Genomic DNA, 14,216 nt, shown 5'->3' with positions numbered 1-14,216 from the left:
ACAGGAGTGAGAGGATGAAGATCAGAAATAGTCACATTAATTTCTTATGTATACCAAAAGCCATTAAAATTACATTTCAAAACATCATTAAAAGATTCATTTTGAAATTAGAGCATTGCATTCTTTGGCATTCAGAATTACAAAAGAAGAGTGGCACTACATTAAATATCCATGTGTTCATAGCTTAACAGTCTGTATAGATTAAATTGAGACAACAGCGTTCTGAAGCCTGAACAACTTCTCTGATGCACAAAAGCCATAGGAGCCTGAAGATGCTGGAAGCTGCAGCAAGAAGCAAACTGCTAGAGGAACTCAGTGGGTCAGGCAGCATCTGTGGAGGCAGAAGGATAGTCTATTCTTTGGGACGATATTCTACATCAGGACTGACAGCATAGAGGACAGAGAGCCTGTGTAAAGAGGTGAGGGAGGAAGGGAAGGCAGAAGCCTTAAGGTGAGGAGGGGAATGATACGCAGATAGAGTTAGGCAGGGGGAAAGGGGGACACAACAAAAGGTGCAGGATATGGAATCTGAGATAGGGAAGATAAAGGAAACTAAGCAAGAAAGGAATCCTTTATCTGGTTCCACATATCACCTTCCTTAACTCGCAGTCCTTTATTATCTCCACATCAACTACTGGCATCCGAATCTACCTCCCCAACTCCACTTGTCCATCATCCCCCTCGTTACCTAGTTCCACCTACTGTCTGTCAGCTCCTGTGTCACCCCTCTTCCTCTCTATAATGCTATCTCCCCTCCACACTCTCAGACCTGATGCAGGGTCTTGATCCAACACTTCACTCTGCCTCCATAGAGCTCCTCAGCAGTTTGTCTATAGTATGACTTTTATTTTAAGTCATGTAGGCAGGTGAATAGTTCATCCATGAGGAAGCTTATTTGCATTAATATAAATGTACACAAATAAGTCACATTAATGATAACTATGTATTATGTTAAATTATTCAAATTTAGGAGAGAAAAAATACTTTTAAATAGAGACTACTTCGAAAAACAGCATTCACACTGAACTCTCCAGAAAAATATAGTACAACACACAAATTTTCTACTTGGAAGAATAATTTTCAAAATTCCTACATTAAGGTTTAATATGAAATTTTTTTAAAAACTAGACTTCATAAAAGTAAAACTGCAGCAAGCCAAATTCCTAAAGGCTTGTTAATTTAGGATTTATTTTAAAAGTATTAAAATAAATACTAAATTAACAAGCCTTTAGGAATGTGATTTGCTGTAGCTCTACTTTTTTTCTTAAGTCTTGTATTATTATTGGATTTGTCAACACTTTTCAAGCTGACATCCAGTTGAAAGACGGCACTGAGTGTAAAAGAAAACAGCAAAAACACCAGATAGATATAGATAATTCTTGAGAAACCTGCACAAGTATTAATACTCCCTTACTCATCAGTTCTCAACATGTTTCCATATATGTATTTGGAGGGAAACAGGCAAATGTCAGGATGCATCCTGTACTGGGTCAGCAGCAACAGGGGTGAGCCATGTCCAAAACTGCTTTGATTCACTTCATCTTGCAGACACCTTTGTAACCGGCACATCATTGATCGACCATAGCCTAACTCCTTTGCTTTCTATAAAAAGAAAGAGGCATTAATTTTTCCCCCCCAACTACTTCCAATACGTGCAGGAGGACAAGGACTTTAAGTAAACAACACAAAGAAATATGGTTTCTTTGTAAACATATTAGGATAAATAAACATAAATATGGGAAATCTTGAACAATGGTTTTAATTTTAGTATCACATCTGTATTGTAACTATATAATGGCTGGAACTTGCTTATTGGTGAATCCACTCAGGTATGTCTTTGTCCTGTGCATACTTAGTATAGAATTGGAATGTTGAACTTTATGAAAAGCAAGTCTGGATTCAAAATGGCAGCTGATACATTTGCTTAGACAAAATTGCCCATGACATGTTTGAAAACATCTTAACAGCCCATAAATCTAGTCTGTGAAGACTACTATGTGCTAAATTTGCCTGGAAGGTGGAAAGAGCTTCAACGATCATAGATAATACAAGATGGAAAACCTTGGTACAACACTATAAAACAATGGTTAGACCACAACTGCAATATTGTGTGCAGTTCTAGTCATCATGCTATAAGAAAGACATGATTGCAGCGGGGAAGGTGTAGAGGAAGGGAGGAAGAGAGAGAGTGGGGGAGAGAGAGAGAGGGGGGAGAGGGGGGAGAGGGGGGAGAGGGGGGGGAGGGGGGAGGGGGGGGAGAGGGGGGAGGGGGGAGGGGGGAGGGGGGAGGGGGGAGGGGGGAGGGGGGAGAGGGGGGGGAGGGGGGAGAGGGGGGGAGGGGGGAGAGGGGGGAGAGGGGGGGAGAGGGGGGGAGAGGGGGGGAGAGGGGGGGAGAGGGGGGGAGAGGGGGGGAGAGGGGGGGAGAGGGGGGGAGAGGGGGGGAGAGGGGGGAAGGGACAAGTAAGTTCTTATCAGTGAGAGAAAATCCATGGAAGCAATAAACACTGCTTCAGAGTAAGTTACGCATGTGCCATAACTGTAATTAGTGCATAACCACATACTGGCCAATATGCCAAAAACCTGGAGAAGGGCATTGACAAGAGAGGAACTGGTGTGAAAAGAAATTTAGTAACCAAGGTGATTGGAGAAAGAAATTGAACTAGAATGGGACCCTGCAGTCTTTGTCCAAGTTACAAAATGACTGAATGATAAACAAAATTGTTCAACAGTTCCCAGCACAAGAAACTTAGTCGTCTTCTAAATGTTATTCTTACCATGGAGATAATAGTTGGGGGCAGTTGCTCTGGGTCACCTACTAGGATTAGTTTGGGACAACGGTACATCAATGGAATCAGTATTTCAGTTTCACATGCCTGCCCAGCCTGGAAAGAACAGGAGTAGTTTAGGCTCATTATCATAAACACAAGAAAATCTGCAGATGCTGGAAATCCAGCAACACACACAAAATGCTGGAGGAGCTCAGCATGCCAGGTCTACTGCTCTAATCACTTTATACTTATGACTGTGAGGCTAAGCACAGCTCCAATACCATATTTAAATTTGCCAACGGCACCATTGTCATTGGCTGAATTAAGGGTGGTGACAAATCAGCATTCAGGACGGAGACTGAAAATCTAGCTGCGTGGTTCCCAGCAACAACCCCTCAATGTCAGCAAGACAAAGAAGCTGTTTATTGAGTTCAGGAGAAGGAAACCAGAGGTCCATGAGCCAACACATTGTACTATTATGAAGAAAGCACAACAGTACCTCTATTTTCTTAGAAGTTTGCGCAAATTCAGCATATTGTCAAAAACTTTGAATAACTTCTATAGACGCGTGGTGGAGAGTATGTTGACTGATGGTATCATGGCCTGGTATGGAAACACCAATGCCCTTGAATAGAAAAGTCAACAAAATATAGTGGATTCGGCCCCGTCCATCACGGGTAAAGCCCTTCCTACCAATCAGCGCATCACAGAAAAGCAGCATCCATTATCAAGGACCCCTCACCACCCGAGCCATGCGTTCTTCTCGCTGCTGCCATCAGGGAGAAGGTACAGGAGCTTCAGGACCTAAGCCACCAGGTTCAGGAACAGTTATTATCTCTCAACCATCAGGCTCTTGAACAGAGAGAATAACTTGACTCAACTTCACTCACCCCATTACTGAACTTTTCCCACTGAACTGGACTCGCTTTCAAGGATTCTTCATCTTACATTCTCAATATTTATTGCTTATTTGTTTCTTATTAATTCTTCTTTTTGTATTTGCACAGTATGTTGTCTTCTGCACTCTGGGTGAATGCCTTAGTTGGGTGGTCTTTTGTTGATTCTGTTATGGTTATTATTCTATAGACTTATTGAGTATGCCCAGAGTTGTTATGGTCGGATATATATGTACTTTGATAATAAAATTTACTTTGAACTTTACTTGCCCAATTTGTTGTTTTGTTTTGCATATTGGTGTCCTCCACCCTGTTGGGTGTGGTCTTTCATTGATTTTGTGTTTCTTGTATTTATTATGATTGCCCGCAAGAAAAGGAATCTCAGGGTTGTATATGGAGACATGAATATACTTTTATAATTACTTTAGTTTGAACTTTAAAATTGATATTGATCTGACAAGGGAAAGTTTAACCATGATTTTTAGGTGTAAGTCTAATCGTAATAATTTCTGAGTGAAAGTGCTAGAGCACCCCACCTAATTATATTATGAATATTTTCACCTCACTTACACTGGAGGCTCAACTCCACTTTGTCAGGAGCAACTGGGGAAGGCAACACCCAAAAATAAAGAATGAACTAAAACCTGCCTGTAGATTCTTGTATAATAAAATCCATTATAGCTAACAATGATGCAAAAAAACCTTACCGTAATTTCAAACATGATTTTTTTTTGTTTCAGCCTGAACATTTCACAAGATGACTACCGTTGCAAAATTAATTTCCACTCACCTCATCTACAACAACACAGCTAAATGGTTCATAACCCAATTTTCGGAAAGACATTTCCAAAAGTGTACTGCCACTGGTACTCAAAGTACAGCAGATGATGTGTGATTCCAGAATAATTTTTAGCTGGATGTCCTGTGTTCGACCATGAACCTGTAAAGAACACAGTGAGTAATTCATTCTGTAATACAATAACCTACTTCTGAAACTAAAGCGTTTGGTTGACTGCTTTATGTCTTGACATGTTCTTTGAGTTTACTTGCTCTTAAAATAAATTTTTATATGGTAAATAGTTTTGAATATGATAAGTTAATAAGCAGCCAATGTGAATTCTGAAGCTCAAGTTATAAATTGTGTTTAAGTTTTGCTGATACTTAAGCTAATTATTACAAGATAGGCCTATATAATAATTATTGAAAATTAAAAATGGTATTCACTTCATTTGAAATGTTTAGTAAATGGACAACATGGATTGTCCTTATTGATAGTACATGCTAAAATGGACTTAAAAATTCATTCAGCTCTTGCCTCTTTTAGCTTGCGTCCAAGTTCCGCCCTCTTACTCTCCAAATTTCTCCTCTTTTGAATTGCCAGTTCAATCTAGGAAAGAAAATTTTGGTTTCTAAATGATATAACATCAAGCTGCACACACTAATGCCTTTACAGTAAAAAATATTCTTTGATGGTATGTATTTACTACTTTGATGATCTAAAGTAATTCCTTCCCCTATTCCACAGATGACTCACAAACTTAACTCTATTGTCCAAATTAGAAACTCAGGATCCCCAATAGTTGATAACTTTGCTTCAACAATACCTTAATACAGCTGTGGACTGTAAAAAGATGCTAAAGTATGGGAAAATGATAAAGCAAGGATTTCAATGTTAATGGAGATCTCACAAAAAAAATCAATTATCAGGTGATCTAACAACTTGACTTCAAAATTTTTAATTTTTTTCCAACTCTACCACGCTCTCAATCATCTGGATCTTCCTCTCACCCAACAATACACTTTGTGCTCCGCTCACAGTTTTCTTACACTACGCTAATTTGATTGTTTCACCATTGTCATGCCTCAAGTTTTGAACTGCATCCCTAAACCTCTGCCTCTTTAATCTTTTAAGCTACAAATAAGCCTTCCCATCTGCTGCCCTGTCCGAGACCTCAGACTTCATTGTATATCTTTTGTATTGGTGATATACTCAGTAGGGTATTAGTATCTTTCTTTCTAGAAAATCAAAATTATAGGGTGAAATTATAGCTATAAACTTATCCCTCCAAATTGTTAAGTTTTAACTGCTAAGAAATCCACTAATACTACTGATAAGAAACAATAGAGAATTCATGATCTGCCACATTTAGCCACCTAGACTTGAAAACCCACGTGCTAAATTTGGAGCTGATGAAAATGGTAAAAGAGAAAAACAAAGGTGTAACCTAAATGGAACAAAAGCAAATACTGTACATAACTACAGAGTGACACAAACAAAATGCTGGAGAAATTCAGCAAGTCAGAAAGTTGACGTTTCGAGCTGAGATGCACCTGGTTCCTATGAAGGCCATCAGCCTGAAATGTCACCCGTTTATTCCATCAGCCTGAAATGTCACCCGTTTATTCCAAAGATGCTGCCTTACCTGCTGAGCTCCTCCAGCATTTTGTGTGTGCTGCTTTGAATTTCCAGCATCTGCAGAATCTTATATTTAAGCACTAAATGTAGTTACATTAGAAAATTATAGAGTGGATGACTGTTAAAGTATCCTATCTCAGTTCAAGAACTTTTCAGGAACAACTTTCAAGTGAGATGTGGCACAAAGTTGGAAGGAAAATATTTTTGTCCATTCACCCAAGTGGATACTATCTAACCTAAAAATTTAAATTCCATTGCAAGCCCAATAATCACTGTATGCTTCTGTCATTATTTCCAGATTTTGTTTAAAATAATTTTAACACAACAGTGGTTCACTGCAGTTGTTCAGAAAGCAGCTAACTCTTAGGCATAATCTATCATCCCAGGATACAATATATTAACCACTTCTGTACCGTATATTCTGCCATATATATATTGATTATTGCCTTCAGGAGGAGGAAATCTGAGGTTCACAAGCCAGTCCTCATGGGAGGATCAGAGTGGATAGGGTCAGCAACTTTAAACTCCTCAGCGTTATTATTTCAGAGGACCTGTCCTGGGCCCAGCATGCAAGTACAATTACAAAGAAAGCACACCACCACCTCTACTTCCTTAGGTGTTTGTGAAAATCCAACGTAACATATTTAAATTTTTGACAAACTTCTATCATGACCTGGTATAGAAACATCAATGCCCTTAAACAGAAATATCCTACAAAAAGTAGTAGATACAACCCAGTCTATTATGATAAAGCCCTCCCCACCATTGAGCACACCTACACGAAGTGTTGTTGTCACAGGAAAATGGCATCCAACATCAGGGGACCCCCATCATCCAGGTATCACTGTTGCCATCAGGAAGATACAGAAACCTCAGGACTCACACCACCAGGTTCAAGAACAGTTATTACTTCCCAACCAAAGGGAATAACTCCACTTGCCCAAATATTAAATGTTCTCACAACCTATGGACTCACTTTCAAGAACTCTTCATCTCATGTTCTCAGCATTTATTGCATATTTATTATTATAACTTTCTTTTTGAATTTGCACATTTGTCTTTTGCACACTGGTTAAATGCCAAGTTGGTGCACTCTTTCACTGATTCTATTATGGCAATTATATTATATATTTATTTAGTATGCCCACAAGAAAATAAATCTCAGGGTTGTATATGGTGACATATCTGTACTTTGATAATAAGTTTACTTTGAACTCTTGACTAAATTAGCTTTTCAGGCAGTATTACCTTGCGATTAATGCCCAATGGGAGGAGTAAAATATACAAAAACTTACCTGCTTGCTGTCTTTTTTGATGATCGCACATTCCTTCCCCAGTTCATCCAGTTTCTTATCCAACGAATCCTTTTCTCTTTGAATCTGATCAGCATCAGTTTGGTCCTTCTCTGCACATAAAACCATATGCAACCATTTTAGAACAGACAATCAGTACTCATGATTTAAAAGTGTTTAAATTCATGTACTATACACCTTACAAAAATAAGTGATCGATGCTAAAAATATGCAAAATAATGTCTTGTCAGATCACAGACATATAAACCTGGTGCATTGCAGAATACATCATGATGGAGTTAAGATTTAGGATTACACTGAATTAGAAATTACTCAAGAATTGAGAGTGATCAAAACTAATACCACACATTGCACTCAAGTACAATTCTCTTTCATGCCCAGTTCATTCAATAGAAAATAAAGGTACACAAGTATTTTCCTTCCTCTCTTCTATAGTAGAAAAAAATTTCTATGGTTTAACTTGAACCACCTTCTCATAAAATAATTTCTAAATACTTATTGATCTGATCTCATACTTTTCAGCATTATATTTGCTATATGATACAGGTTTCCCCCGCCATCTGAAGGTGGAGCATTCCTATGAACCGGTTTGTAAGCCGCCAGGATGTAAAGCGAAGAAGCAATTACCATTTATTTATATGGGAAAAATTTGTGAGCGTTCGCAGACCCAAAAATAACCTACCAAATCATGCCAAATAACACATAAAACCTAAAATAACAGTAACATATAGTAAAAGCAGGAATGATATGATAAATACACAGCCTATATAAAGTAGACATACTTTTCTACAATCATTGCCGCACTGTTCTCCGTAGCAAAAATCTCACGCAAGCGCTCTCGGCAAAAACACTCTCTCCAATAACCTTTAAGCTATGAAGCTGCCAAATCATACCAAATAACACATAAAAATACATAGCCTATATAAAGTAGAAATAATGTATGTCAGTGTAGTATCACTTACGGGAATCGGGAAGACATCGAGCTCGCTGATGATGGTGTGTTAGGCTGAGTCGTCGGAGGTTGGGGTGGTGCAGTGGCCCCCACCCTCCGGGCAGCAAACCGATACCGATTCGCGGAGAATGCAGCGGTGGCCGGGAGGCACCCAGCACATCTTTAAGGAAAAAGCCAAAATAAACAAGCTAATTAATTAGGTGCCGCCTGGCAATCGGCAATTGCCTATCGCCTCTGACCTGGGCTGACATTTATGTGCCGGGTGGCACCTAATTAATTAGCTTGTTTATTTCAGCTTTTTCTTAAAGATGTGTTGGGTGCGTCCCAGCTACCGCAGCATTCTCCGCAAATCGGTATCTGTCCGCGGCCCCAGGGGTTGGGGTGGTGGGACACTGGGGTGTCATCTCGTCGTCTGTTTCCATCAGGGCAGGCAGGTCATCTTCTTCTATGTCTGCCTTTCTCAATGTCGAAGGTCGAGGTTCGTCATCTGCTGTGGCTGATGTGAAAGGCTTGAGAGACGACAGTATGCTTGACTGCTTAGCCTCGCACATTTTTCTATCATACACTTCTTTGTAAGGACTCAAACCATCCTGCAAATATGCCCTAAACCGACGTACCCTTTCTCTGCAATTATTGCAGTGAAAATCTCACGCAGTTGCTTCACATTCAGTTCCTGGACAACTTCACTTTCGGTCTGTTTGCTACTGCATTCAGTTTTGATTGTTATCCTTTCCTCTTCCAATTGCATCAGGTCTTGATCTATCAGTTCTTGGCCATGCGATGCCAAAACCTCTTCAACATCATCTTCGTCAACTTCCAAAAGCCAAACTCACTTTGTCCTTACTTCGTTCACCACAATCGAAACGCTTAATTATGTCTAGTTTTATGCTAAGTGTAACACCCTTACAAGTTCTTTCAGGCTTTTCCGATAACTTAGAACTCATCTTGCTAATGGCTGCTCACAGGCACGTGTTTAAGCAATGCCGGCTAGAATGCAGTTCCGAATCCGGGGGAGAGCGGCTGCTTGGGGCGCACGCTGCTTTTTTTGTGTGCTGCTTTTTTTCCCCACGCGCTGCCTCTTTTCGTAACAGTGAAAACACCTTCTGTTAGCGAAAACAGAGAACTAATGTAGGCCTTTCATAACAGCGAGGTTTCATAAAGCCAACGTTCGAAAAGCGGGGGACACCTGTATAAAACTTAATAATAACTCTCAACTATTAGGCCTCTTTTTAATTTTGGATAGAAAATACTTACTCATTTTACGATTTACTTGATAATCCAAGCTGAATCCCATGACATCAGCTGAGATAGCTTTCTCAGTGCCTAGTCTTAACAAATTCACATCTCCACAATTTCCTGAAGAGAATTATTATTGAATGATTAGTAATTTGAAAGCAGTAATTTGATGAATTACGTTATACCAAGCACACAAATCATAAGCAGAGCTCCAAGACTTTCTTAAAGGGGTTACTTGCCTTTAACATAATCAGGCTTTAAAATAAATAGTTCCAAATAATTAAATGAGTTAGAATCAGTTATTCTATTGATCTGAAACTTGATTTAATATTTACCTCTGTGCAGAATTAATTTTTACATTAGTTATGTCTTCGGAGAAAGAAATAAAGAACAAATGCATGCACCAGAGAGGAGGAAAGGTTACTTCCCATGACACTGCTCAATGGTGAGTCACAGGATTCACTACCTTGTAACTGGTGTAAATGCCACACATAAATATTAGTAGCTTCACTGACAGCAACATATTTAAGTTTAATTCAATGTTTTGATCATTTTCAAATGTTTAAGGAGTTTGGAGATTAAGAGCTACAAATTAAATTTAAAAAAGAGAAAATAGTATACCCAAGCAATTATTCTTATTTTTGCGTTTCCACTTAAAGTCAGTAATGATTTTTTTCATGAGGTCATCAATGGCTGCATTCGATGGAGCACATACAAGAATCCTGGCATGTTTAGCTCTTGTGTTCCCAGTGTAAGATGGTTTATCATTCTCTTGATCCTAGGTTTGGAATGGATAAAGTAGTATGAGAACTAATTCCGAAATGATCCAGCATGTTACTTGTTTGGGTAGGACAAAGTAGGTTTAGAATAAACCTGGGTGACTCATCTGACATTAACCTAAACACTAGATGCAGGCACAACCACAGCATAATTAGGGAAGTCCTCCTCTCAAACTGTATTAGAATTAGGAAAATGCCACAAACAATAGTCAAGGGACATATGAAAAGAATGGGATACTGAGACAAAAGCAACATTTTCTACAAGTTATTGTAAAGATTGCTGTATTTATTTTGTGGAGGTCTTCTATGTTGCTCACTGAAACAGTAGCAAAGACATACGATCAGAAGGGGCTAATTCTGTAAGCTCTCTCCAAGGAATGGCCCTGGAAGTTTAAACCAGAACCCTACAATATCTCAAAACATGAGGTCAAACATGGGCAAAAAAATCCAGAATACAACCTGCTATCCTCACTCAGTTGATGAGATGATATTCCTCATAGGACAGTAGAGCACAGAAAAAGGCTCTTCTGCCCACAATGTTGTGCCAAACCAATTAAATTAGTAATCAAATGCTCAACTAAATCCAGCCCTTCAACCTACACAATATCCATATCCTGAACATTAATGTGCCTATTTAAGAACCTCTTGAAGCTGCTATCAGCACATTCCAGACATCCATCGCTCTAAAACAAAATTGCCCCACAAATCTCCATTGAACTTACCACCTCTCACCTTAAATGCATGCCTTCTGGTATTTGACATTTCAGTCCTGGAAGTAAGATAATGGCAATATGCTCTATCTATACCTCTCATAATCTTATAAACCTCCATCAGATGTCTCCTCAGTTTCTGAGGCTCCAGAAAAATAACAATCCAAGTTTGTCCAAACTCTACTTATAGCACATGCCCTCTAATCCAGGCAGCATTCCAGTAAACCTCTTCTATACCCTCTTCAAATCCTCAATAACTTTCCTATAATGGGGTGACCAAAACTGCACGTAATACTCCAAATACGGTCTAACTAGTTTTCTTTAAAACTGCAATATAACTTTCCAACTCTTGAACTCAATTTCTCAACTACTGAAGGCAAGCATGCTCTCTGTTTTTTTTTACCATTTTTAAAGAGCCATGGATTTGGTCCCCAAGATTCCTCTGCTTATCAACTCTGTTAAAGTCTTGTAATTAACATGTATGGTCTCATTATGTTTGATCTCCCAAGTTGCAACACTTCACATTTGGCCAGATTATACTCCATCTGTCATTCCCCCCCCTCCCCCCCCACCATATCCACAACTGAACTATATATCTCACTGTATCATTTGGCAGTGTTCAACACTGTTCACAATTCCATCAATCTTCTTGTCATCTGTAAACTTACTAATCCACTCATCTATATTTTCATCCAGGTCATTTATAGATCACACAAACAACAGAGGTCAACAGAAGACAGACATCATTTGGAAGAAACATGGAGAGCGTGTAGTGTAGAATAGCAGAATATGCTGCAATGAAAAGCAATCACACAAATAAATAGCCTGGCAGAGTCCTAAGGATGTAACTGCTGGACTGGGTTTGTGACAGACAGAACATGATTAAACCTATGTGACCCGCCAAAGGTACATCTGTCCATGAAAGCAGTGATATGAGTGACCACTGCAGAATTCTTGACAACTTCATGTCATCACAGAGATTACACTCTGCACAGCAAATAAGACAAGATTCAGGGAAAACTAACTACTCAGAATTAGGCATCCTACAACGTATTATGCAGCATTAGCAGCAGATGGACTCTATCAATGCTTGAAATCCCATGACAAGATATACATCTCACATTACCATTAAGGTCAATGAAAGAAGGACAGCACCCCAGAACCTGCACCAGGTCTATCCAGAAATGAAGTGCTGTTACATGAGGCCACATGCATGCTACGCAGATCTTCCTGGTACTCAAGAGTCATGCCATTTGATAGTGATAGTTAATCACTAGCTCATTAATGGAGCTGGCTCCATGACATTCACAACCTCAAACAGAGCAGAGCACATACTATGCAATCATCTACAGCCTTTAGTGCCCAGCTGCTTCACTTAAGCCTCCTCCTGAAGGATCCACCCTAATCTTCAGTCAATTCAATTCAATTCATTCCACAGGTCAAGAAAAATCACATCACCCTGGATACAGCTGAAACTTGGGAACCCAAAATATTACTTGCTTATTGTTTTGAATGGTGTGTGCTCCAAACAATCTGTTCCAGCAATTAGCTACAACACTGACATCATAAAAAAAACAACTTGCATTCTGTTGAGGAAACTCTAATCCAACTAAGTACCAATAGTTTATCCTTCTACAAAGTGATAGAAGATGTCATTGATATCAATAGGCATTGATAACAATAACCTGCCAATAAACAGCTAGACCTCATTACACCCTTGATCCAAAGATGATTGAAGTCAAAGTCACAGCTTGACTGTCCATCATGATAAGACATGATTTCACTATTTTTGGCATGATGGGGTCCTAGTAAAACTGAAGTCCATGGGGAGCAGACAGAATGCTTACCAATGATGGGACTTACATCTGAAGATATTTGTGCTTGTTGTCAGCCAGCCATCTTAGTCCCAGAATAATGGTGGCAATGTGTTTCAGGGTAGGATTCTAAGCTCTAACATCCTAAGTTCCTTTATCAATAAGCTTCCGATGATAAGAGTTGGATATTGTTTGGATCCATTCATAACATGTCAAAATTCACTCTAGGGCTAAGTGATAAGTTATATTTGAGCTATACAAATGCCTTGGAATGCCATACAAGACAAACTCACCTCCAAAACAGTGATCAATTTCCTGAGCGATACCAATGACCAGAAACTGAATTGAACCTTCCATAGAAAGACTGGGACTACAACTTCAATACAGTATCTGGATATGTATAGTGTAACTCACACCCCACTTCCCAAATGTTTTCTATCATTTACAAGGCACAAATCAGGAAAGTGTTAGAATATTTAAAACCAGTATCATGTACAGCATCGTTCAGATCAAACTATTGATTTGTTGCTGTTGAATTTTTAAAAAAACTTTTGGTTCAGAATTACAAAGTCACATTTTATTAGAAATACTGGTACCTCTTCAAGCAAACGATGCAGGAGCCCAACAATGGTTTTTGATTTTCCTGTTCCGGGTGGTCCTTGAATGAAACAAACTCTGGGAATTCTTGGTTGTTTAACCATTGATGTTGCTATGTTAATTGCTTTCTGCTGATCCACATTGTAATCATTCTGTATCGGAAAAGGTAACAGTAAAATAGTGATTAGTCAGACTTAAGGAAAAAAACCATTAAAATCACAATTTATCATGCTATACAGTCAGTGGCCATTTTATTAGGTATAGAAGTGGCACCCAATGTGGTCTTCTACTGCAACAGGCCATCCAGGTCAAGGTCTAATGTGTCATGTGTTCAGAGATGCTCTTCTATACACCACTGTTGTAACGTGTGGCTATTTGAGTTACTGCCACCTTCCTGTCAGCTTGAACCATTCTCCTCTGACCTCTCTCATTAACAAAGTGCTTTCGCCCACAGACTGCCACTCATTGGATTTTTTTGTGCCATTCTCTGTAAACTCTAGAGACTGTTGTGCATGAAAATCGCAGGAGATCAGCAGTTTCTGAGGTTCCGAAACCACCTTGTCTGGCACCAACAATCATTCCAGGTCAAAGTCACTTAGATCACATTTCTTCCCTTTTCCGATTTTTGGTCTAATCAACAACTGAACCCCTTGAGCATGTCTGCATGCTTTAATGGATTGAGTTGCTGCCACATGATTAGCTGATTAGATAGTTGCATTAATGAGCAAGTGTACA

At 39.2% G+C, this 14,216-nt stretch overlaps 1 protein-coding gene across 5 annotated transcripts in view; it reads right to left on the bottom strand.

Annotated features, from left to right (window-relative positions):
- Window positions 1–14,216, bottom strand: part of setx (senataxin) — a 98,943-nt gene that overhangs the window by 15,460 nt on the left and 69,267 nt on the right. For all 5 annotated transcript variants that reach the window (XM_072240101.1, XM_072240100.1, XM_072240103.1 and 2 more), the window contains 8 exons: window positions 13,481–13,633; window positions 10,203–10,359; window positions 9,600–9,701; window positions 7,376–7,485; window positions 4,980–5,051; window positions 4,455–4,604; window positions 2,775–2,882; window positions 1,415–1,602 (listed from right to left, as the gene is read on the bottom strand). In XM_072240101.1, coding sequence (XP_072096202.1) covers window positions 1,415–1,602; window positions 2,775–2,882; window positions 4,455–4,604; window positions 4,980–5,051; window positions 7,376–7,485; window positions 9,600–9,701; window positions 10,203–10,359; window positions 13,481–13,633 — 1,040 coding nt within the window. The remainder of the gene's footprint in view (window positions 1–1,414; window positions 1,603–2,774; window positions 2,883–4,454; window positions 4,605–4,979; window positions 5,052–7,375; window positions 7,486–9,599; window positions 9,702–10,202; window positions 10,360–13,480; window positions 13,634–14,216) is intronic.

The sequence above is a fragment of the Mobula birostris genome, chromosome 22 (genome assembly GCF_030028105.1).
Source record: "Mobula birostris isolate sMobBir1 chromosome 22, sMobBir1.hap1, whole genome shotgun sequence".
NCBI lineage: Eukaryota > Metazoa > Chordata > Chondrichthyes > Myliobatiformes > Myliobatidae > Mobula > Mobula birostris.
This window is presented reverse-complemented; position numbering and strand designations above follow the sequence as displayed.